This window comes from Muntiacus reevesi, chromosome 11, assembly GCF_963930625.1.
Source record: "Muntiacus reevesi chromosome 11, mMunRee1.1, whole genome shotgun sequence".
NCBI classification, from domain to species: domain Eukaryota; kingdom Metazoa; phylum Chordata; class Mammalia; order Artiodactyla; family Cervidae; genus Muntiacus; species Muntiacus reevesi.
The window spans coordinates 83,104,415-83,129,334 of NC_089259.1; the positions used below are offsets into that span (position 1 = coordinate 83,104,415).

General features: G+C 61.9%; 1 protein-coding gene across 1 annotated transcript; it reads left to right on the top strand.

Annotated features, from left to right (window-relative positions):
• The first annotated feature begins 1,237 nt into the window (after positions 1-1,237).
• On the top strand, positions 1,238-24,603 carry TMEM255B (transmembrane protein 255B). The gene is made up of 9 exons (XM_065901820.1): positions 1,238-1,360; positions 7,629-7,771; positions 10,826-10,888; positions 17,422-17,511; positions 17,888-17,968; positions 18,991-19,076; positions 19,578-19,737; positions 21,118-21,261; positions 24,457-24,603. Exons 1-9 carry the CDS (start codon positions 1,306-1,308, stop codon positions 24,601-24,603), a joined length of 969 nt encoding a protein of 322 aa, XP_065757892.1. The 5' UTR covers positions 1,238-1,305.
• Positions 24,604-24,920: the final 317 nt, after the last annotated feature.

Below are 24,920 nucleotides of genomic sequence, written 5' to 3' on the forward strand. Positions count from 1 at the left end.
GCCCACATGGCCCTTGGGTACTGGGTTTCTTCTCCCTGTCCCTTCTCCGCCGAGGGCCCACTGTCCCAGGACCTCTGTCGCCTCGCCCGCCGGTCCTTCCCGAGTGAGGGGACGGCTTCTCGGGTGCAGAGCGGCTGTCCGTGCAGTCCATGCAGGGCTCGTGTGGGTGAACAGCGCTGCTTCTCACACTCACAAACCGCGCACCGGCGGGGCTCCACTCGCCTCAGCACCGCACACGCATGCTTTCGCTCCGCGCTGCGTTCGGATCTTTCCTGATGGTGTGTGCAGCCCCACCCCGCAGCGACCCCGGTCCTCGTCGCTGTCACACACAGAGCCCTCGTGTCCGCAGACCCCGAGCCAGGGCTTTCTCTCACAATGGAGCCCCTTCAGAACTACCGGGGTTCCTCACAGCGACTCCATTGACAGATGTTCTGAGTCATGGGTCTGGGTTGAGCTCAGGGCAGCAGTGAATTTTTTAAAAAATATCTTTAGCTGATTCTCTGGGTTTAGAACCACAGGTCTTGGGCGTGTCCCGAAGCTTCTAAAGAATCCACTTGCCCACGCAAGAAACTCAGGGAGGAGACGCGGGTTCGATACCTGGGTCAGGAAGACCCAGGAGGAAATGGCAGCCCACTCCAGTTTTCTTGCCTAGACTGCCATGGACAGAGGAGCCTGGCAGGCTGCGGTCCATGGGGTCTCAGAAGGTTGGGCTTGACTTAGCGACCTACGGCAGCGCAGCAGAGCAGCCGGGAACCACCTTCCTTTCCAAACAGCAGTGTCAGTGTGGCCACGCCAGGGGAGCCCCCTTTCCGCAGATTCTTAGCATTACCTACCGTCCCACCTCTGAGGGTCTGCCCAGGACAAAGCCGGGGGTGGGCGGGTGGGGGAGGGGGGCCAGGGGCGGGGCGGGGCCAGGGGCGGGGCGGGGCGGGGCGGGGCGCGGGTGGGGGCGAGGGCCAGGGGCGGGGCGGGGCCAGGGGCGGGGCCAGGGGCTGGGCGGGGCGAGGCGGGGCCAGGGGCTGGGCTGGGCGGGGCGGGGGCTGGGGCGGGGCGAGGCGGGGCCAGGGGCGGGGCCAGGGGCGAGGGCCAGGGGCGGGGCGGGGCCAGGGGCGGGGCGGGGCCAGGGGCGGGGCGAGGCGAGGCGAGGCGAGGCGAGGCGGGGCGCGGGTGGGGCCAGGGGCGGGGCGGGGCGCGGGTGGGACTCCGTGGCCAGACAGAGCGGACCTAAGGGCTCGCGCTCCCGGCTGGTCCTCGCGGCCCCGCGGCCCACGGTCGCTGTCGCAGCAGCGGGAGAGCAGTCCAGGGATGCAGCCGCTCCCGCCGCCGGTGCCCGGGCCCATGGCCCTTCTGGACACGACAGGTGAGCGCGCAGGTGAGCCGGGCTCCGTTCCTCCGGTGCCGAGCTCCCACGGGCCCCCTCCCACCTCTTTTCTGAGGGTCCCGACAGCGCGAGCCTCTGCCGTCTCTTCTCCACCGTCTTCTACTGCAGACAGTAGACCACGACCCGCACAAGCGGGACAACGCACTCTGTTTTCACCCTTCCACCCAACTTGAGTCTCCAAAATTTTCTAGGAAAAGGTCGTTTCCTGGGGCCAGGTAGCTTCTTTCTCCTTGGGCTTCCCTGTGCGCCCTCCCCAGACGATTCCATAATTCCATAATTCCATAAATCCCAGCCAAGCCAGGCTGGGATACAGGAGGCCGGTGCCGCCAGGAGGGGGCTGTTTTCCCGACGAGGAGGCGGGAGACTTCCAAAGACGAGGCTCTGGGGTGGGGGTGGAGACACCTGGGTCCTGCAGGGTTTCCTGGACCATCCAGTAGGAAATGCGGGATTAAACTCCCAGCCTGCAAAGTCTTTTTAAAAACCAGATTAGTGATGTCACTTGATTTTTAAATGATAACAGAGGAGTCTGGAGGAATGGGGAGCAGGAGCAGGTGAGCCGCGCTCCGTTCCTCTGGTGCCAAGCTGTTTCTAAAAGAAAACAGTTCTGTGACCAACACTCTCTAAAACCAAATGCAGTTACTGATTATAACAGATAGTTGTTATTATAGTTATTAACTACTTATGGTTATTGCCATTATTATATTAGAATGACTTGATTTAAAAATAACATTTTAGATTTTTCTTCTGAGGAGGAACTTTAAATTTAAAAAAAGCTGAGAGTTGGTGTTTTACTTAAAAATACTAACTTTAGTGTGGCTGGGATGGGATTATGGACATCTTCTACCTTACGTTTCTGCGTTCACACCCTTGGGGATGTGTTCCGTGTAGAAGTGGAATTAAAGGGAAATTGTTGGCTGAGGGCTTGTCCCTGCGTCCATTTCCCTGGAACAGTTGCTTTCTCCCCATGGCTGCTGTTGAGATTAAGCAAGCTCCTTCTTTCTGGGTGGCCCGGGCCCTGCCTGCCGGGAGGGGGTGACTAGGTGACTGCCCCCCACTTTGTGATGCACCTTTCCAGCTCCACTCAGTGAAGAAGGTGCAGAGGGTGGGACAGTGACTGGGTCTCCTCCGTCCTTGCGCCTGGTCACTGAGGCTGGGAGGAGGCTGGGAGGGGAGGCTGGGAGGAGGCTGGGAGGGAGGCTGGAAGGGGAGGCTGGGAGGAGGCTGGGGGAGGCTTGGAGGAGGCTGGGGGGGGAGGCTGGAAGGGGAGGCTGGGAGGAGGCTGGGAGGGGAGGCTGGGGGGAGGCTGGGAGGGGAGGCTGGGAGGAGGCTGGGAGGGAGGCTGGGGGGGGAGGCTGGAAGGGGAGGCTGGGAGGGAGGCTGGGGGTGGGGGAGGCTGGGAGGAGGCTGGGAGGAGGCTGGGGGAGGCTGGGAGGAGGCTGGGAGAGGAGGCTGGGGGGGAGGCTGGGGGCGGGGGAGGCTGGGAGGAGGCTGGGGGGAGGCTGGGGGAGGCTGGGAGGAGGCTGGGAGGGGAGGCTGGGAGGAGGCTGGGAGGGAGGCTGGGGGCGGGGGAGGCTGGGAGGAGGTTGGGGGGAGGCTGGGGGGAGTCTGGAAGGGGAGGCTGGGAGGAGGCTGGGAGGGGAGGCTGGGAGGGAGGCTGGGAGGGGAGGCTGGGAGGAGGCTGGGAGGGGAGGCTGGGAGGAGGCTGGGGGCGGGGGAGGCTGGGAGGAGGCTGGGGGCGGGGGAGGCTGGGAGGAGGTTGGGGGGAGGCTGGGGGGAGTCTGGAAGGGGAGGCTGGGAGGAGGCTGGGAGGGGAGGCTGGGAGGGAGGCTGGAAGGGGAGGCTGGGAGGAGGCTGGGAGGGGAGGCTGGGGGAGGCTGGGAGGAGGCTGGGAGGGGAGGCTGGGAGGGAGGCTGGGAGGGAGGCTGGGAGGAGGCTGGGGGCGGGGGAGGCTGGGAGGAGGCTGGGGGCGGGGGAGGCTGGGAGGAGGCTGGGGGCGGGGGAGGCTGGGAGGAGGCTGGGAGGAGGCTGGGGGGAGGCTGGGAGGAGGCTGGGAGGGAGGCTGGGAGGAGGCTGGGGGGGGAGACTGGGGCTGGGAGGCTGGGACGGGAGGCTGGGAGAGGAGCAGCCCTGGGCTGAGCCATCTTAATGTTAGCACCAACCACAACCCTCTAGCTATCACACACATAAAAACACGTCTGGAACCTTCATCTATACTCTCTCACTGCACTGAAGTGGTGGGCAAGCAGGGAGTTGTCATTATCCCCACTTTGCAGATCAGGGAACCAAGGCTCAGTCATGCATTCAGCATGAGGGGATACAGGTGTGGGAACCCCATGTCAAGCAAGAGCCCCATGGCCCCTGCTCTCAGGGTCTGAGGGCTGGGGGCACCTGGAATCACTCAGCGTGTCGGGCGCAGTTCATGTAAATTGCCAGCACAGCTGTAAGCGCAATAGTTGAGATTTTAGCTGGCAGCCGGGGCACAACCTGACGCTGCTTCAGTTATAACAAAGCACGTGTGAGACTCCTGCTGGCGGGACAGCAAGGTCGAAGGAGCACGTCAGGGAGTCTGGTTTTTTCCTCCAGCACAGACCCCCTCCTCTCCAAAACCTGACCTAAAAGTGCACGTGTGTGATGGTGGTCAGGAACATGGCCCACCTTCCTTTCTTGAACTTGCTGCTTCTTGCCTGATGTTTATGTGAAGCCCCACGTCTATAACGCCGAGTGCAGGCTGGGATCCAGCCTTGTTGTCGCTCTTGTGCCTGGAGTCCAGATACTGCAGCCTGTGTCATTGAATCGGGGCCGCTCAGAACCATCCCTTCCCCGCCTGCTGTCTTCCCAGACCGCATGTTCCCTCGGAAGCCACGACACGACCCTGACAAAAGGGCTGCTCGCGTGGTGGCTTCACAGGGAAAGTCAGACTCGGCGAAACGTGGGGAAACGGTGCAGTTAGGTTGAAGGTGGTTCCTAGGAAGGAGACACTTTTGACAAAGTGTCAGGACGTCACTGACGGACTTGACGAGGCCCCAGAAAAACTGTTCACCACTCATCATGCAGCTTCCTAAAGGGGCCGATCAAAGCGGAGTTGAGAGCCTTTGGAACCAGAGTGTCGTCACAGGGAGGTGAGGGGGTCAGTCAGACGGGCCCACAGAGCTAAGAGACCAGGTACAACAGTCAGACAGTTGGTGTGAATCAGGTACTGAGATGTCGGTTAATTATTTTGAACATGATGAACATATAATGCATTAGAATAGTAAAAATAGCAAAGCCCTCTCAGGAGGAGAGCATCTGATAATTTTGTCAAACGCTTAGTCCCATAAAATTTTGTTTCAGGCATCTTCCTGCTCTTAAAACACGCCTTACAGCCGAGGTTGGTCTGGGCCCTCGGGAAGAGCGGTGGAGGGTGACCACTGCCCAGGGGACAGCACGTCTGTGGGCTCCCCGTGGGGCTCCGGGCTGGGCAGGGGGGCCCGTGCGTAGCAGAGGTGAGCCCCGGGCCAGGTGGGCAGGGCGGAGGCTAGAGGGCCCCTCTGGCTGCTGGACGGCCCTGTGTCCCTGGTGTGATTGTCGCGTCAGTGTCCAAGGTAACAGCTTTGTTAATTTTCCCAAACCGTAGAAGAAGACGCGTTTCTAACTTCTTTGGCCTTGATTTCAGTGTACCTGCCATTCTGAAGTTAATCACCCAGGACAGGATGTCACCTGTGGGGAGGTGTCTGTCTTTCTCTCACGCACCCATTTTTGAAGTGGCTTTGCCTTTCCATGGTCTCTTCCCCCCACAAGACACCCCAGATCAGTCATAACCGCTGACCTTTCGATCTCTGGGGGAAACCAGCTTGTACTTGAATCCTTGGTTTCAGGCTTTAAATATATGCAAGGAAAAATAAGTGATTGCTTCTGCATGCTTGTGACTCTATCAGGAAGATGCAGTGGATGTCTGTGAATGAGGGGAAAGCCCTCCGCGGGGACCCCCGGGCCCACTGGGTCCCAAAGGTGTGAATCGTCCACGCGCATCTGGGCTGTGGTTCCTGTGGACATTGTCCTAAGTGGTTCACCCTTAACAGGTCTTATATATTTTCAGTAAAAACTACCAGAAAATATCAGTGAAAGAGCAGGTGAAGGGTGGAGGGCCTCCGGAATGACGTGACCTTCCTGAGAGCTTCGCCCCAGCCAGCCCAGTGGGTAGAGCAGTGTTCCCAGGCTGACCAAGTGATTCTGAGTGAGCGCGTTGACTCAGGGTTTTGGGTAATTTATTTCTGAGTACGTGACAATCTGGTTTTGGGTGGCATGGCCTTGGCCTGCCGTTCAGCTTTCCTGATGGGACTGCAGACAGCGTGTAAATCTTCAGGTGCACAGCCCGGGTTGGGGAAGGGGCGCGCGGGGAGGCGGGTGAGTGCTGCTGGCGGGGCCCGGGGTCATCTGAGACGGTATATGTGCGTGTCACTCGTGTCCACCTCTGTGGACCCCGCGGACGGTAGCCTGCCAGGCTCCTCTGGCCATGGGGTGGTACAGATCTGAGATGGTGGTTGTGGTCAAACGCACAGCTGCTTGCAGACACGCACACACACGCACATCAATTTTGAAAACTTTGGTGTGGGACGAAGCACCACGCTTTTCTTTCACCTCATTTTGTTTTGGAGTCACAGGGATCAAAACAGCTAACTCTGCAACAAACAAAACATACCAGCGTGGATGGGCTCGGTGTGGGGTCTCTCATCGGCCCTCTGCCTAGCTGTCTTTGCCTCTGTTGTGTGGTTGTTGATGACCATGTAGGGATGGGAGTAACTGAGATTTGATTATGGTAATAATTATTAGCATTACAATTATGGTTATTGTAAACAAGCCTTCTTGCCTTCCCTGAGACACATGTGGGGAAGTTAGTTCCACACGAAACCCAGAAGTTAAGGCTTGGGGGAGGGAGGTGCCAGCGATGGAAGCGTTCCCTTCTTGCTTTCTTGAGTTCTGTGACTGCAGATACCAGGGCGTCCACAATAGTGCCTTGCAGTCTGGAGATGTGATTCTGCTACCTAAGCAGAGTTTGGAGGTGGGTGAGCCAGGACTGTCTTTCTGCTCTGCCTCTCTCTGGGTGTGACTTCCCTTGTTGAGGTTCCCCCGCAGAGCAAAATGGCAGCAGGGGCTCTGTCTTTGTGCTCACACTCCAGGCTGTGGGAAGGACGAAGGGGAGGAAGGCAGAGGCAATGGTTCCTTTAAGAGATTTCCCATAGGTTCCACCTGACACCCTTGTTGAAATGGAGACTATTTGCGGAGGATGTAATCACCCAGCAGAGGGAAATGCCACCTCTCAGCTGGCCCATTTCCACATCCAATAATGGGGGCCCGCTGACAAGGGGAGAGGGAGGCGGATGTGCAGCAGGATGGTGGCGAGCCCTGCACACTTTTATACTTTCTGCACCTACCATTCGACGTCTTGCGAGTTTGGCGCTGAGCTGAGACCTAGAGGAGGACCAGCGAGTGGGACTGGCTCGGGGTGGAGCCCGGGACAAGGGTGCACCCCCAGAGAAGCGTGGATTCATGGGCGGCCCGGAAGGGGGTGGGCGCCCCCACTGTGCCCAGCCTGCTCGGCCTGGTCCAGGCGGGTGCAGAGGGCCTCTGACCAGCCTTGGAGCTGGGGTGGGGTCCAGGCCTGGGAGCACCAGGCACCTGCTCCAGTGGCTGCCTGGCTGTTGCTGTGGGCTGGGGCCGGGGTGGAGGGCTGGGGGACTTGGGACCCAGCGAGGGCTCGGCCAGCCCGACGTTTACTGAGAAACCGCCGTGTGTGGGCGCTGTCCTAGGCAAGAGTGGGGCGTTGGTAGCAAGGCAGAGCCCCCACCCTCTCAGGGCCCATTGTCTGGGGGACAGCGTTAGGGAAGTGGACACAGATCGCGTGGCTGCTGACCTTGGCTAGAGACGCTCTGGGTGCAGCGGGGGCCTCAGGGGAGCGTGGCTGGGCTCCTGTTCTCACAGCTGGTGGCCGGACGGAGGCCCGGGTAAGGGCGGCCGTGCAGGAGGACCGGTGGGGTCTGTGTGCCCTTCACTAGGTGACCCCGAGGAAGCGGGCGAGACGTCAGGGTGGGCAGAGGAGGGGGAGGCGAGTGGGCTGGCTCTCAGGACTGGGGCGGGGAGGATGGAGGCAGATGCAGCGCGTCCCAGGCCCTGCCCGTGAGCAGAGGGCTGCAGGCAGGAGCCGCGGCAGCTGGGATGCCCTCCCCGAGCCCAGCACCTCACTGACCCGCGCCTCCGTGTCCTTCCCCAGAAGGGTTTGTGAGAAGAAAGAAGACGACCCTGTGGTTTGTGGGGGCTCTGCTGGTGGTGTCTGCCTCCATCCTGACCGTCGGCCTGGCCGCGACCACGAGGACTGAGAACGTGACTGTGGGCGGCTACTATCCCGGCATCATTGTGAGTGTTGGGTCCCTGGGGGGCGGGTCTGGGGGCCCAGGATACAGATTTCCGCATGGTGCTGACATGCGCCACCCCAGCCCCGCAGAGGTGTAAATTTAGGTGGTTGCCTGCCTTGTTAGATGGCCCTGTGGGGTGCCGGATCCTGAGAAGTGGAGGGGGGAAGGAGTCGGAGCCAAGGAGTGTGATAGGCCTCCTCAGGGTGTCCCCAAAGTCCCCAGAGGGAGTCAACCCTCTCGGAATTGACTTCGGACTTTAAAAGATGCCACGAAGCCTGGATGGAGGTACGCTAATACGACCACATGGGAGCAGCAGAAAAATGAGCTGACGCGGTCCACACCTCTGCTTCTGGGCAGTGAGCCCCCGCGGCAGAGTCACAGCCTAGCCAGACCTGGCAACAGCAGCCCCCAGATCTGAGATCATCGAGGCTCAGAACTATGAAGTCGTGTCCACTGTTGGCAGCAAGGCTTGCTCCCGGCGTTGGCGTCGTGCTCAGTGAGCGCTGTGGCATTGCCCTTTATCAGCCGCGACGCCCGGGCGCGGTCTCACACAGTGATACACAGAGACCTTAAAAATAAAGCGTATTTAATTTCTCGCTAAAATTATTATCCAGATGAGTACTGATGTTGATGACATTTTAGAAAGGATGAGAATACTTTACAAACGTCCTTCGTTTCATCTTTGTATTATTCTCAATACTCTGTGCTGTATAAATCTGCATTGTCTCCCCATGTACCCTTTACGAGTGACCCCCACGCACACTGTCTGTGCGGATGGCATTTCTTTGTATTATTCTCTATGCTCTGTGCTGTATAAATCTGCTACCTCCCCGTGTACCCTTTACGAGTAACCCCCACGCACACTGTCTGTGTGGATGGCGTTCTCAGTGAGATCTCGCGAGAGCCTGGCTTCCTGCCTGTGTCCTGGCCGGGGCGGGGGAGCTGGGGGCCTGCGGCTGTGAGGACGTGTCCTCCAGACGACCTGCAGCGTGTCAGGATCAACCGCAAGGAGGTTTTCCATGTTCTCCAAGCTTCAGTGGCTCAGGATTTCACCTTGAGGTCACTTTCAGAACATCCTGGGTGTGTTCAGAGCTTTGCTCTGCGGAGAACCTGACTCCTGGGCAATGACCAGGGTGAAATTGGCTTCGGCTGGATGGTTTTGAAAGCAAACGGTGGACACGACAGATGAGCTTTGCTCACGGCACATGAGGATGAAAGTCACTTCTGGGGACACACAGCTCCAGCCCTGTAGTGAAGGTTGTCTCTCAAGCAGAAACTGGGTGAGAGGGTGCAAGTACCTCAACATTTTAGAAAGAGGGTTTTTTTTTTTTTTCAAATCCAGAAACGTGGAACTTACGGCAACAACAGACATATTTTAATTCATTTATTTTGGAGGGGACTTTGCTCTCTTGGATGGTGGAGAGGGACTGCAATATTTGGAAGAAACTGCTCGTCTTTCCTCACTCCTTGAGAATTTTTAAGTTACTGGTCCATGTCCGTCTCACAGATGTCCTCACAGATACTGCGTTCGTGAACACAGGCAGGTCTGACGTCCATGCATTAAATTTGGTGCCATGGCCTTAGAGCCGCCACGGCCTGCTGCCCCCTCCCCGCCGGCTCCGCACGGTCGCTCGGAAGCCAGCGGGCAGGCAGAGCTGAGGGCACCATCCGGCGGGCTCCAGTGCTGAGTCTCAGGGCGCCCTGGTGCCCGCGCGGGGCTTGTCTCCCACTGCTCTGAGCAGCACCCCTGGCGTTGCTGGAACTCCGCTCTTCAGAAGTTAAGACGTTCTCCCCGGGGTGGGCACGGTGGGTGTGAGGCTGTTTGCACCCTGGGCGCCGAGCCGTGCACAGCCCGGGGGTTTCCCCGCTGCACCCGCGTCACCTGCCCCCGGCCGAAGAGCCAAGGCCGAGGGGCAAGTGGACGGTCCCGAGAGTCACCTGTCCGCCTGCTCACCTGAGTGACGGGTGTCAGCCTGTCTGTGTCTGGAACAGCCTTGGTTCCGGCTTCTAGTTCCTATCCAAGGGGTCAGCTGTCCTCCTCCAACGGCCCAGGAGAAACCCTGGGACGGGCCTCCCTCTGACCCCCTGACGCAGAGGCTGGGTCCCCGTGAAGATGTTCTCCATGTTGGGGTGGGGGCCTGCGACACTTTTTTCCCAGAATCAGTTCAACTGATGTGTTGTTCACATCACTCGGTGTTCAGCTCTGATGTGTTCAATTCAGTCGTGTCCGACTCTTTGCAACCCCATGGACTGCAGCACGCCAGGCTTCCCTGTGCTTCACTGTCTCTCAGAGTTTGCTCAAACTGATGTCCACTTAGTCGTGATGCCATCCAACCATCTCTTCCTCTGTCGTCCCCTTCTCCTCCCGCCCTCAATCTTTCCCGGCATCAGGGTCTTTTCCAATGAATCGGCTCTTCGCATCAAGTGGCCAAAGTATTGGAGTCTCCGCTTCAGCGTCAGTCCTTCCAGTGAACACCCAGGACTGATCTCCTTTAGGATGGACTGGTTGGATCTCCTTGCCGTCCAAGGGACTGTCAGGAGTCTTCCCCTCAGTTCAAAAGCATCAATTCTCCGGCACTCAGCTTTCTTTGTAGTCCAACTCTCACACCCAAACATGACCACTGGGAAAACCACAGCCGTGACCAGACGGACCTTTATTGGCAAAGTAACGTCTCTGCTTTTTAATTCGCTGTCTAGGTTGGTCATAGCTTTTCTTCCATGGAGGAAGTATCTTTTAATTTCATGCCTGCTGTCACTATCCGCAGTGATTTTGGAGCCCAAGAAAATAAAGTCTGTCACTGTAGGAGTTCCAGTATTTGAGAACACATTTGAGCCGAGGGCACAGCAGCTTCCCTGTGATCACCGGGGCCTGAGCCGCCCCCAGCCCATCCCCACCCCCGCCACTACTGCTTCCGGCCCAGGGGGTGGGGGTGGCCAGCCGGGCTCCCTGATGGGACGTCCTCATCCTCAGGTGGGTGGTCACTGCTCCATGTCAGCTTTGGGCTGTCAGGCCTGTAACCTGAGCCCTTTCTCCCTTGTTTTCCTTTGGCATCAGCTGGGCTTCGGATCTTTCTTAGGAATTATTGGCATCAACCTGGTGGAGAACAGAAAACAAATGGTGAGAATCTGTGTTGTTTCAAACATGGGCGGTGGGGCCTGTGGGGGGAGTGTGGGGGGGGAGTGTGGGGGGGAGTGTGGGGGGGGACTGTGGGGAGTGTGGGCAGTGGGGGAGTGTGTGGGGAGTGTGTGGGGGGAGTGTGTGGGGAGTGTGTGGGGAGTGTGGGGAGTGTGTGTGGGGAGTGTGTGGGGGGAGTGTGGGCGTGGGGCGTGTGTGGGGAGTGTGTGGGGAGTGTGTGGGGAGTGTGTGGGGAGTGTGTGGGGAGTGTGTGGGTGTGGGCAGTGGAGAGTGGGAGTGGGGCGTGCGGGGGCTGGGGGGGTGGGATGTGGGTGGGGGCATGGCCCCTCACAGCTCTAGCTATAGGTTTTCCTAGGAAAGCCCTGCCCCAATCCAGCACCCCAGAATCAGCCCCAGCTTTGCACTGTAACACGGAGACTCGGGCCTTAGTGGGAGTCATTCACAGCCTAGTCTAAGCGAGCCGCACCCTGGGACTGTGGGTTACGTCCCACAGCCTCATGTGTTGCCTTAGCATCTAAGGTTGGGGCACAGGAAGGAAAGTGTAGGGTTGGTCATTATTTTAATTCACTGTGTATGAACTTCAGGCAAAATCACGCATGTGTGAGCATTTGTCCTTGAGTCAGGGGCCCTCGAGTGTTCTCCTGCCTCCGTGGTATGACAGCATGTAGCCTCTCCCAGACTGGGGAAAGACAGGGTCAGTGGAGAGCCAGGAGGACTGCTGGCTTTGCAGAGGGCTTTGCAGAGGGCATGTCCACAGCTGTCTGTCTGTGGGCTATGCGTGCCAGCCTTGATTGGTACTGCAAACCTGATTTTTTATTGACTGTTTCCATTTGGAATCTGCTTTGCTGATGAGCCCCTTTGGGAAATAAAGCTCTAAGAATGCTAGTTAATTTTGCCGGTTCAGTGTGGCAGGGCTTTGTGAGGTTCAGAAGGGATGTGCCGTTTCTACCTCGTCTCACATCAGACCGTGCTGGTGCTTCCGCCTCTACGCGCTTCCGTCTTCCTGCGGCGTCCCCAGTGCTGCGGTGGCTGCCCTGGGCGTCCACGGTGTGTGAGGATGTGGGGAAGGCGCTGCCTCTCGGGAGAACAGCCTGGCAGCTCCTCAGAGGGTTACAGCCAGAGTTACCGCAGATAAGGTGTGGGCTGTTCTGTCTCTATGCTGGCCACCCTGGTGGGTGTGGCGGGGGGCTCGTCGTGGATTTGCCTTTCCTTGATGAGTGACGTTGAGCTGCTTTTCATGTTCTGGTTGGCTTTTGTACATCATTTTTTGGGAAATGTTTATTCAAGTCCTTTGGCCATTTTTAAAATTGGGTCTCGTCTTGTTGTCAGCACCAGGTATTCCAGACACAAGTCCCTTACCCGACAGGTGACCTGCGGGTGCTCCACCCATCCGGTGGGGTGTCTTCTCACCTTCTTGATGGTGTCCTTTGAGGCGTAAACATTTTCAGTATTAATGAAGCCCATTTTACCTACTTTTTCTTTTGCTGCTTATGCTTTGGTGTCACTTCTAAGAATCGCATGCCAATTCCAAGGTCATGAAGATTACCCAGGGTCTCGGAGTTTTATCAGTTACATTTAAGTCTGGTCTGAGCATGTCTGTGTAGTCGCTTCAGGCATGTCCAACTCTGTGTGACCCCATGGACTGTAGCCCACGAGGCTCCTCTGTCCATGGGATTCTCCAGGTAAGAATACTGGAGTGGGTTGCCCATGCCCTCCGCCAGGGGATCGTCCCCATCTAGGGATCAAACCTGCATCTCTTATGTCTCCTGCATTGCAGGCGGATTCTTTACCACTGAGAATTGGTCTTGTATGTAGCATGAGACGGGTCCACATTCCAGCTTTTGCCTGAGGTCTGCGGTGGTTCTCCTTTTCAGCGTGCAGATTCACAGCCCTCGCTTTCCCTGGTCCTGGCTTGGCCGTGTCCCCTCTGGCCTGGGCCCTGTTGTCGGGGCAAAGTACCCCATTTCCACCCAGCTCTGGGCAGCCCTCTTCATATCACAACCTTATCTACTTGGTATTTGCACTTTAAAATCGCCTCCCCTTGTTGGAATGTAGACGGTGGGCCCAGCAGAGATTCGAAGATGACCTTCTAGCTACTGAGTAGCCGCTGTCCCTCTCCTAGGAGAAGAGGCCCCTGCTGGACGGGGAGCGGCATTCAGAGCATAACCCAGAGCGTCCTATGGTTGCCAGGGCAACAGACACATCCTCTCTGCAACATCTGAGGGGTCTGGCCGCCCTCACACGGGAGAGGCACCTTCTGGGGCGAGCGGTCCTTCTGCTGATGTTAAACCACTAGCAGCTGGCGGGGCCCTGAGGCCTGGGAAGGATGACGGGCTGTGACGGAGCCCAGGATGTACAGGTCTCAGCTGAGAGGACGCTCTCCTAACGCTAGTCCTGACAGGTTTCCTGTTTCCAGCCGAGGGCTTGGGAGGACTTCCAATGTCTTTCCCAGCGCCGTCGCCTGGACCCTGGGTTCTTGGGCAATTCCACGCGTGCGGTCATCCCCGAGCCAAGTTGATCATGCTTGTGATCATGCTAGCACTGACTTCGAACGTTTCCTGAAGGTTGATGAGGACATTCAGGTCGTGGGACCTGTGCAAACTGAGTCAGACCACGTTTACACATCTGCGGCAGGCAGGCGGCCCTGTGTGCCAGGGTACCTTGGAACTTGTGTGCTTTCTGTGAAGCCTGGAGGCAGTTGGGAGGCGGTGTGGTGTGAGGGTCTTTCGGCCGAGACTGCAGGTTGGGGCCAGCTGCCAGCCAGGACCGGGAGTGCGGGTCTGTGAGGTCACCAGGTGGTGCTCGAGGGCCTCCCCGGGGCAGCGGGTCTGGCGACGGCTCTGCTCACCCACCGCCCGTGGTGAGTCCAGCAGGGCTCCCGGCCCAGGGCCGGCACTCAGCTCAGGCACATGGGCTGGGCAGACACCCACTGCCAAGAGGGCCCAGTGATGGCTGCATGGAGACCCGCCGGTCCAGCAGTGCTGGCTCTAGGGCCAGCTCCGCTGCTCAGAGACGCCGCAGGGCCCAGGGGCAGGGGTGGGGAGGCAGCACCCCCACAGGAGGCCATGTGCCTGTCCGCTGGAGCAGGCTTGCCAGCCAGGTGTTGGGCAGACCCAATATCTGCATGGCGAGGAGGGGCCGTGGGGAGGGCACCCGGCCACCTGCCCCTCGGGACGGCCCCATGGCTGAGCGGGCAGCCTCTGGCCACTTTCTCGAAGCTGAAGATGAGATGCCATGTGCATGAGTGTGATACTTCACTTGGCAGCTTGTTTTTCACAAGGGTTGGCTGAAAGTTCCAGTCACTTTACGTCCTTCCCAGGACGGAGAGCGTGCCCTCATGTTGTGGATCGCACGGCGCTGGGAGGGGTCCTGGTGCAGGGCTGACACCAGTGACTCTAACAGGAGGGGACACAGGAATTCTCCAGTTTTGCTGTTTGTTTTCATAAACCTGAAATCGTTTCACAAGAAATATCGAAAAAAGTGTTAAAGAGATGGGCGATCTGAGACGTGAGGACAGGTTCTCAGCCTCACAAGTAACAGAAATGCGGGGAGTGAGTGAGGCTTGTCTGCTGTCAGATCGGAGGAGGCGCATGGCAGAGGCGGGCAGTGTCCTTGGGGACGTCAGGGGCATGCGTCAGACTGGGGGGGACCCGCTCGTCCTCGGGTTCTGGAATGCGAAGGTGCCCATCTGTGGCCCCTGGGTCCCCGGAGCCTGTCCTGCAGAAACGCTCGTGTCTGAGCCCAGGCTTTTCTGTGGAACACGATCACGGTCGTGGTAGCAGAGTTTGCTACAGCAAAGACCTGCCGGGCGCTGGGGCCCCGGCTCATCTGCGAGGCTGTGCGGGGGCGGGGGGAGGGTGGCGCGAGCTCCCTGCGTGCCTGCGGCCCCTGTGCCCCATGAAACAAGCAGCGACCGGGGCAGGCCTTGCTAGGGTGGGGGGCGCCCCGGCCAGCATGGAGGTCTCCAGCAGCCGTGGTGGGAGGTGACCCCGCGGAGTCGCTGCGGGGTTCCGGGGGGAGGGCCCCGCGGAGTCGCTGCGGGTTCCAGGGGGAGGACCCCGCGGAGTCGCTGCGGGTTCCGGGGGGAGGGCCCCGCGGAGTCGCTGCGGGTTCCGGGGGGGAGGGCCCCGCGGAGTCGCTGCGGGTTCCGGGGGGGAGGGCCCCGCGGAGTCGCTGCGGGCTCCGGGGGGAGGGCCCCGCGGAGTCGCTGCGGGCTCCGGGGGGGAGGGCCCCGCGGAGTCGCTGCGGGCTCCGGGGGGGAGGGCCCCGCGGAGTCGCTGCGGGCTCCGGGGGGGAGGGCCCCGCGGAGTCGCTGCGGGCTCCGGGGGGGAGGGCCCCGCGGAGTCGCTGCGGGTTCCGGGGGGGAGGGCCCCGCGGAGTCGCTGCGGGTTCCGGGGGGACCCCGCGGAGTCGCTGAGGGTTCCGGGGGGGAGGGCCCCGCGGAGTCGCTGAGGGTTCCGGGGGGGAGGGCCCCGCGGAGTCGCTGCGGGTTCCGGGGGGGAGGGCCCCGCGGAGTCGCTGCGGGTTCCGGGGGGGACCCCGCGGAGTCGCTGAGGGCTCCGGGGGGGGGGACCCCGCGGAGTCGCTGAGGGCTCCGGGGGGGGGGACCCCGCGGAGTCGCTGCGGGTTCCGGGGGGGAGGGCCCCGCGGAGTCGCTGCGGGTTCCGGGGGGGAGGGCCCCGCGGAGTCGCTGCGGGTTCCGGGGGGGAGGGCCCCGCGGAGTCGCTGCGGGTTCCGGGGGGGAGGGCCCCGCGGAGTCGCTGCGGGTTCCGGGGGGGAGGGCCCCGCGGAGTCGCTGCGGGTTCCGGGGGGGAGGGCCCCGCGGAGTCGCTGCGGGTTCCGGGGGGGAGGGCCCCGCGGAGTCGCTGCGGGTTCCGGGGGGGAGGGCCCCGCGGAGTCGCTGCGGGTTCCGGGGGGGAGGGCCCCGCGGAGTCGCTGCGGGTTCCGGGGGGGAGGGCCCCGCGGAGTCGCTGCGGGTTCCGGGGGGGAGGGCCCCGCGGAGTCGCTGCGGGTTCCGGGGGGGAGGGCCCCGCGGAGTCGCTGCGGGTTCCGGGGGGGAGGGCCCCGCGGAGTCGCTGCGGGTTCCGGGGGGGAGGGCCCCGCGGAGTCGCTGCGGGTTCCGGGGGGGGGGACCCCGCGGAGTCGCTGCGGGTTCCGGGGGGGACCCCGCGGAGTCGCTGCGGGTTCCGGGGGGAGGGCCCCGCGGAGTCGCTGCGGGTTCCGGGGGGGGCCCCGCGGAGTCGCTGCGGGTTCCGGGGGGGACCCCGCGGAGTCGCTGAGGGTTCCGGGGGGGGGACCCCGCGGAGTCGCTGCGGGCTCCGGGGGGGACCCCGCGGAGTCGCTGCGGGTTCCGGGGGGAGGGCCCCGCGGAGTCGCTGCGGGTTCCGGGGGGGACCCCGCGGAGTCGCTGAGGGTTCCGGGGGGGGGACCCCGCGGAGTCGCTGCGGGTTCCGGGGGGAGGGCCCCGCGGAGTCGCTGCGGGTTCCGGGGGGGACCCCGCGGAGTCGCTGAGGGTTCCGGGGGGGGGGACCCCGCGGAGTCGCTGAGGGTTCCGGGGGGGAGGACCCCGAGGGGTCGCTGCGGGTTCCGGGGGGGAGGACCCCGAGGAGTCACTGCGGGTTCCGGGGGGGAGGGCCCCGCGAGTCGCTGCGGGTTCCGGGGGGGAGGGCCCCGCGGAGTCGCTGCGGGTTCCGGGGGGGAGGGCCCCGCGGAGTCGCTGCGGGTTCCGGGGGGGAGGGCCCCGCGGAGTCGCTGCGGGTTCCGGGGGGGAGGGCCCCGCGGAGTCGCTGCGGGTTCCGGGGGGGAGGGCCCCGCGGAGTCGCTGCGGGTTCCGGGGGGGAGGGCCCCGCGGAGTCGCTGCGGGTTCCGGGGGGGAGGGCCCCGCGGAGTCGCTGCGGGTTCCGGGGGGGAGGGCCCCGCGGAGTCGCTGCGGGTTCCGGGGGGGAGGGCCCCGCGGAGTCGCTGCGGGTTCCGGGGGGGAGGGCCCCGCGGAGTCGCTGAGGGTTCCGGGGGGGAGGGCCCCGCGGAGTCGCTGAGGGTTCCGGGGGGGAGGGCCCCGCGGAGTCGCTGAGGGTTCCGGGGGGGAGGACCCCGTGGAGTCGCTGCGGGTTCCGGGGGGACCCCGCGGAGTCGCTGAGGGTTCCGGGGGGGAGGACCCCGCGGAGTCGCTGAGGGTTCCGGGGGGACCCCGCGGAGTCGCTGCGGGTTCCGGGGGGACCCCGCGGAGTCGCTGAGGGTTCCGAAGGGGAGGACCCCGCGGAGTCGCTGAGGGTTCCGGGGGGGAGGGCCCCGCGGAGTCGCTGAGGGTTCCGGGGGGACCCCGCGGAGTCGCTGAGGGTTCCGGGGGGGAGGACCCCGTGGAGTCGCTGCGGGTTCCGGGGGGACCCCGCGGAGTCGCTGAGGGTTCCGGGGGGGACCCCGCGGAGTCGCTGCGGGTTCCGGGGGGACTCGGGACCTGAGCGCGGTGGGCTCTGGAAGGTCCGCCACGCCCACGCCGCTCCCGTCTCTGCTTCCAGCTGGTGGCGGCCGTCGTGTTCATCAGCTTCGGCGTGGTGGCGGCCTTCTGCTGCGCCGTGGTGGACGGCGTCTTCGCCGCTCGGCACATCGTGAGTCCTCTGCCCAGCCGTCCTGCTTCAGGTTTCAGGTGCTCTGTGCGTTTAGGAAATCTTCAAAGTTCCGTTTCCTCGTGCGGAGCCCCGCTCGGTGACCCTCACTGTCTGTGTCCACGCGCGTTGTCCGGTTGCTGAGCTGTCCTCCCCGCGTTCCCCTTGTTGCCCGCGCCGTAGCCAGTTGCCATTAGACCCGAGTTCCCCGCCTGCTCAGCGGCTCTGGGGTGAGCCGCGGTGCTCCTGGCCCGTCCCCCCAGGGGGCTCTCGCTGGCCGGCCTCTCTCCTTCGGGTTCGGAGCCTGCGGCGACAGGTCTGAACTCGCCCTAGGTGGCTGCCAATCCAGGCTGAGGCCGCCCTTTACACTTTCCTCCAGGAGCCCAGGCCCCTCATGGCGGGCAGGTGTCAGTTCTACTCCAGCGGAGCTGGCTACCTACACGACGTCTACCAGACGGAGGTAAGGGCCGGAGCTGGTCCTCCCTCTGACCTACGGCCTCTCCCCGGGGCCTCAGCCCTGTCCACGTCGGGCTGTCCTGCCCTAGTGCGCCTCTGCCGCATCCCCACCACGTGTCTGGTGAGGAGCCTGGCGTCTGGCGTCACTTTCACCCTGGCCTCACAGTAGCTCCGCGTCCACGTGTCCAGTCTGTGTGGCTTTTGAGATGAGCCTTTTACTGACTAATTAGTGCAACATAAGGCTCAGACACCTCACTCACGGGGGCCCCGCTGGCCAGCCGTCCCAGGCTGAGGACACAGGTGCTTTCACGTCTGTTCTGGGAGCGACGGGGGTGTGGTGGCCGCGTGGCCCCCTCTGTCCTGCCATCTCTCACCTCACTGTCTAGTCTGTGAAGACTGGTCAGTTTGGTTAAACACAGCCTCTGATGCTGTGTGCGGAGGTCAGGAAGGGGCGTGGGGCGGTGGTGGAGAGAAGGCTGGAACAGGCACGTGGTTGAGGCCTCGTGGCTGCTGGGGACGCTGCCTTCAGGGAGAAGGGCCTCTGTGGCCACCCGCCCACCGGTGGGACACCCCTTCTCCGGGGGCCTGGCCCGCTCCCGGAGGGAGCTTTGGGGCCTCGTCCCAGTCCGTGGGGGCCATTGCCCGAGTCCCTGCCCTCACTCATGCAAGTTCCTCCCCTCAAGTCTTCCCTAAGGTCCCCGGCCTCCCTCTGCAGCTGGGTGGTCCCTGCCCCACTTACTGCCCACCTGGAGGGTCTCCCAACCAGAGGGGTCCCTCCCTGGAGGCACAGGGCCGAGGCCCCCTCCCCCACCTCGTCCAGCAGCAGGTGCCGCTCACCTGGTCCCTTATGTGCCCCTGCAGGGAGGCCGTGTTGCCCACCAGCCTCTGCACCTGACCCGGTAGAAGACCGGGCGGTCAGGAAACGCGCTCGGGAGGGGCGGCTGCCCGGCTGGGGGGCAGAGTGCCGGGGGAGGGTGCGGGGGAGGGCGGGCAGGTGTGGGCACCTGGCTGCCTCTCTGCGTGCAGGTCACCTGTCCTTCCCCGAACGGCGGGTGTCCGCTGAAGGTGAAGAGCAACACTTGCTACTGCTGTGATCTCTACGACTGCCAGGGGTGAGAGGCTGCAGGACGGGGGGTGCGGGCCCGGGGCCTGGGCAGGCGTGTGGGGGGAGGCCTCCTGGGGGGCTTGTGCTGGGGGCCACGACCCTGCTTCTGGAGGGGCTGGGGTTGGGGATCACTGCCCGCTCTGGCCCTGGTTCTCTGGGGAGGGGCTGGTGGCAGGCACGGGGCCCTGGGGTGTTTCAGAGCCGTGTTCCCTGCCCCCCACCAAGGCTGGGGGGTTGTTCTGGGGTTTGGTCCAGCCCTGGAGGTAAATCTCGATTCTGTGGGGACCACCCCCCGAAGCCTAGGACCCCTGGAGTTTTGGGCCCGTGCAGGGCTTGCAGGGCTGTGTGTCCTGCTCTTCTCAGAGGCCTGGGGCGCTCCTGGGTGAAAATGGCCTCGGGGTCCGCTGCCTGCTGCATCTCCCTGCAGAGGCCCCAGGTCCCTGCCACACCCCGCCCGCCTGGGCAGTGCCTCTGCGACTGGGGGTGATGCATGCCCCCTGCCGCGCAGCGCCCGGAGCCCCCCAGCCTACCATGAGTTCGTGGGCGTCGGTGCCTGCCGCGACGCGCTCCAGCTCTACTGGCTGCTCTGGGCCTCGGCCGTGCTCAACGTCCTGGGACTGTTGCTGGGGGTCGTCACCGCCGCCGTCCTGGGGGCCTTCAAGGACGCGGTGAGTGCCCCCACTGTGCTGGCCGCCGCCTCGGGCCTTCAGCCCGTCCTCCCTGAGGCGTGAGTGGCCTGAGTCTGCTCCGGGATAGAGCGGGATGCGGAGCCCGATCCCTAACGGCCCTGCCATGCCGCCCTGGCCCACGGCCCGTGGAATCCCGGTGCCTCCGCCCCGCGGGTCCAGGGCTCAGGCCTGCACTTCCCCAGGCAGAGGTAACTCTGTGTGCATCCCTGAGAGTCTGCCTCAGCATCTAGGCAGCTCTCCCCAGGGGACCGGCTGCTCCAGGCCGTGTTCTCAAGCGGAGCCCGTGGGGCACCTCCCACAACCGTCCCATCCTCGGAGGTGCCACACACGAGGCCCCCGACACCCGGGAGTGTGCATGACCGCCCGCACCAGCAACCACGCTCCCGTCACCCAGCTTTAGAGAGAAGGCCGTGTGAACTCACCTCCAAACGCCCGCGCGAATGGCCGGCAGGCTGCTTGTTACTACTGCCCTGGAGACTAGCCATTGCCCGCATCTCTCAGCTTAGCCTGGAGCCTCTCAAGGGTTATGATGTGTTTCTAGGTTTCCTGACCCCAGAAGAATCCTGGGAGCCATGGGAGACCCCGATGCCCCCGTAACCACCCTTCTCCCCAGCTCCCATCCTGGGCCATGCAGACCCCAGGCCCGGCTTCTGCTTGGTCATAAGGCTCAGCAACCAGCCCATCATCTTGCCCTTGGGACGGCCGGGGTCAGTGGGGCCCTCTCGGGGGGCTTCTCCCGCTGTGGCCAGTCAGGGTGTTCCCCTGGCAAATCTCCGAGGACAGGGAGGTTAGACTCGATGGCTGCACAGAGTCTGGTTCGGGCCCTGTGAGCCTGGTGGAGGCGGCTGGTCTATCCCCAGGGACGGTGGTCAGCCTGATGGGCTTCCCAGAAGGGGCCCTGTGCTCACTGAGTTTGTGATAAAACCGCTGCAGCTTCTCTGGGGAATGTGGCAACCCCCCAGAAAGGCCGCTCATGACACAGGACGCAGCTGTGTGTAAGCCATGTGCCAGACAAATTCCTCTCGCAGACCCAGAGCTCTGGGGTGTTGGGAGAAGCAAGCAAAGTGACTCCTTGGAATTTACATCTATGAGGAGATGCTCTTGTAAGTGTAGTGCATCTTATAATTGAGGAATTATCATAAACGGAGACACTTCATTCGCCACCCAAAGGTCTCTGCTGCCACGGCTCCGGCAGGCAGGTGCCAGGTGGGCTTTAATTCCGGTCAGAGGGAGACCCGTGGGAGGACGTGGATGCTGTCCCCTGGGAACCCCACAGGATGACAGCTGTGTCCTGCATGACCGCCGGACAGGGCTGCCCAGAGCCAGGCTCAGCCGACACGTCTCCATCCTCTGCGGCAGGTCCCGCTGGCCCATCTGGCCTACGGCCGGTCCACAGCGCCTCGGGTCCTCTGTGACCCCGCCCAGCAGATCCTGGCCTACTCGGGTTTCCGCGCCGGGTCCCCGGCCATCCCCACCTGCTCGTCCTACCCGCTGCCCCTGCAGGTAGGCTGAGTGCCCCGGCTGGGGCGGGGCTCACGTCACGGCAGCCTTCACCTGGGACGTGCTGCTCGGGCGGGACACGGGGGCGGGGGGCTTGGGCTGAAGGAGTGCGGGGGTCTGCGGGGGGCGGTGCAGCTGGTGTGGACCAGCAAGGGGGGCAGGATGGCATGGGGAGGCGTCCCCAGGCCCCTTGCAGGACATTTGATGGCCCCGGGGGTGCATTTTGGGTGTCCTTTGCTCCTTGTGGCCCCGGAGACCCAGCCAGCTGACCCTTTGGGGCCTCAGTTTTCTTAACCCCCATCCGGGGCCCCTGGAAGTTGGCTGCAGTTTCTTGGCCAGACCGACTGGGTGGGCCAGCTGCCTGGCCCCCGGGATGTGCCAGAGTCCCCGAGTGGTGCCTGCGGGTTTGCCAGCCTCCAGCCATTCCTTACCCTCGACAGCGGCTACCACACAGGCTTCACTCTAACACACCTCTGGGGACCCTGGGATGCTGTGGGAGGAGGCGTGTGGGGTGAAGCCTTGTTCATAGAGCGGCATTGCCGGACCACCCACCAACCACCAGCACACCCCCAGCACGACGGCCAAAGTGTCCTCAATGTCGTCCTGTGGCCTCGGGGGGCAGAGGGCCTCCATTTTGGGGGGGGCGGCCTTGGCACATCCTCTGGTCTGTACCGATGATGACGAGGGTGGCACATCCTCTGGTCTGTACCGATGACGACAAGGGCCTGATTAGCTTTCACCAGCAACACGTGTAGGAGCATAATTCCATGCACAGCAGCACTCAGACTCCGAGGAGATGCCGTGTGTGTCTCGTCAGGAGGAGAAGGACAGACGGCTGCTCCCAGCTCTGCTTCCAGCGGAGGAGGAAAGGGACTCTGCAAGTGTTCCATCCAGTCTTTGGCAGTGGAAAACACTCCTACACGACAGAGGGAGTGAGCAGCTGTTGGGGGCTGGTTTGAGCAGTTAGTCGAAAGAAAAATTGCAGAAGGGAACTCACCTTCACTCCCTGGGCTGCCTGGTCAGGAGTAAGGACCCACCGAGAACCAGCTCACATGCTGTCACTAAGGGCGTTGCATCCGGTAAATAGGGCCTCGCATCCTTCACTAAAGGACTTTTTGTCTGCCCTCCTGATGGTATCGCCTGAGTGAGCAGCGCCTGGTTTAACTCTGCTCTGTGGTGGCTTCCTCCTTGGTTCCTGGAGGTTTGTTCCTTGTTTCCTGGTGGTTTTCTCTGTGGTCCATGGTGGTTTTCCCTGTGGTTCCTGGTGGTTTTCTCCATGGTCCATGGTGGTTTTCCCTGTGGTTCCAGGTGGCTTTCCCTGTGGTTCCAGGTGGTTTTCCCTGTGGTTCCTGGTGGTTTTCCCTGTGGTTCCTGGTGGTTTTCCCTGTGGTTCCTGCTGGTTTTCTCTGTGGTTCCTGGTGGTTTTCCCTGTGGTTCCTGGTGGTTTTCTCTGTGGTCCGTTGTGGTTTTCTCTATAGTTCCTGGTGGTTTTCCCTGTGGTTCCAGGTGGTTTTCCCTGTGGTTCCTGGTGGTTTTCCCTGTGGTTCCTGCTGGTTTTCTCTGTGGTTCCTGGTGGTTTTCCCTGTGGTTCCTGGTGGTTTTCTCTGTGGTCCGTTGTGGTTTTCTCTATAGTTCCTGCTGGTTTTCCCTGTAGTTCCTGGTGGTTTTCCCTGTGGTTCCTGGTGGTTTTCCCTGTGGTTCCTGGTGGTTTTCCCTGTGGTTCGTCGTGGTTTTCCCTGTGGTTCCTGGTGGTTTTCCCGGTGGTTCCTGGTGGTTTTCCCTGTGGTTCCTGGTGGTTTTCTCTGTGTTCTGTGTGGTTTGTTCCATGGTTTCTGGTGGCTTTCTCTGTGGTTCCCACTGGATTATTCCGTGGTTGGTGTGGTTTACTCCCTGGTTCTCTCAGTGGCTCATTTCCATGAAGAACAGAGTGTGCAAGTGCACAGTGGGAACTGGGGTCCCTGCAGACCTGAGAGGGTGTTCTCTAGAGATTTCCTCTGTTGTCCGAGGTCAGAAAGAAGTGTGAGTTTGAGAGAGAGAAAGCAACAGGGGTGGGCAGGGGCCCAGGACCCTCGGGTCCCGAGCCTCCTTAGAGGGTCTCCAGGAGGAGGGGCAGGCAGGCGGATGCCCCCTGGCCCCGAGTTCCTGATGGGTGGAGAGCAAGGACCCACTCGGCCCCGCCGCAGACCACAGGCTGCATGCACTCACCTTGTCACATTGCTGAAGGGGTTGCTTGCTTTACTTACTTCAAGTTGGTTTTAAGCAGGCATTTTTAACCCTTAGAAGTTAAGTAAAAAAGAGAAATTTAAGAGGTTTGTTGGCTGGTGGGAAAAAAACGGGAAGAAACTGGAAGTTTTGTTTGTTTAAAACCTCTGCCATGCCCCAACGTTTTCTTTGCAGGGTCACTTTGCATCCAGGTGTATTAGTGTGGGGTCTCCTGAGATACAGTAGCGTGTAGCGTGTGATACAGAGCCAGTAGCGTATCTCACAGAGTAGACGCACAGAGAGATGTATTTATAGATGGAGGTGGTGCAGGCATAGACCTACAGGTAGAGAAATAGAGTGCTAGAGGAAGAGAGTCCCAAAGCTGTATGCCAGGCTACAGTCCGGAGGCCCCGGGAAGAGTCGGTTTTGCAGTTTGCGTCTGAAGGTGTCTGGAGACAGAATTCCCTCGCTCGGGGACCTCAGTCATTTCCTCTTCAACTGATTGGATGAGGCCCACCGCAACAGAGAGTGTGATCTGCTGGTCTACCTGCTCATCACAGCTACAAAACACCCTCAAGATGACATCTAGATGGTAGTCTGGCACCTGGGCACTGACTGTGGTTTAGCCAAGTTGATGCATAAAATTAACCATCACGCACTATGGAAAACATTGATATTCTTCATTTTTCCCTTAAAATATGAAACGTTGAGTAAGCCCAGGGTCCCAGACAAGCTGGCAGCCTTTTCCTGGGACAGAGTTCGCATGTTCGTGTGTCCAGTGTCAGGTGGTCGACGGCCACCCTTTTGAGTGTCGAGACCGGTGTCCCACAGGCGAGGTGGGGGCCCCGTGGGGCTGAGTCAGGGCCTCCTGTGGCCCCTGGGAACGCAGCCTCATCAGGAAGCAGTCACTGCCTGCGGGCCTGGGCCTGGGGGTTGAGGCCAAGTGGGGTCCCAGGGGCTCCCGTGAGCTAAGGAGGCTTTTCTGTTTGATTACAGCTGCCTGGTGGCTTCGCGGCCTCACCCGGCTCTGACCTCCCTCTTCCCGAGGACTCACAGCCTCAGCCCAGCTCCAGCTGCCGACACCCCCCCAGCGTCCCCACCCACCTCCTCCCCAGGGAGAAGCCCCCTCCCTACACGCCGTGATGCAGGGGGCAGAGATGGAAAGCAGTAGTTTGGTCTGTTCAAGGACAAAGCAGCCCCCTCCCCACTGTGGCTGCCCGCTGGAGACCGTCCTGCAGACCCTCCCTGGAGACCCTCCTGGAGATCCTCCCTGCAGACCCTCCTGCAGACCCTCCTGCAGACCCTCCCTGGAGACCCTCCTGGAGATCCTCCCTGCAGACCCTCCTGCAGACCCTCCTGGAGACCCTCCTGCAAACCCTTCTGCAGACCCTCCCTGGCGCATCTGTGCAGGAGAGGCCAGGACCGAGCAGGGGACCCCGTGGTGAGGCCACTCCACCCCT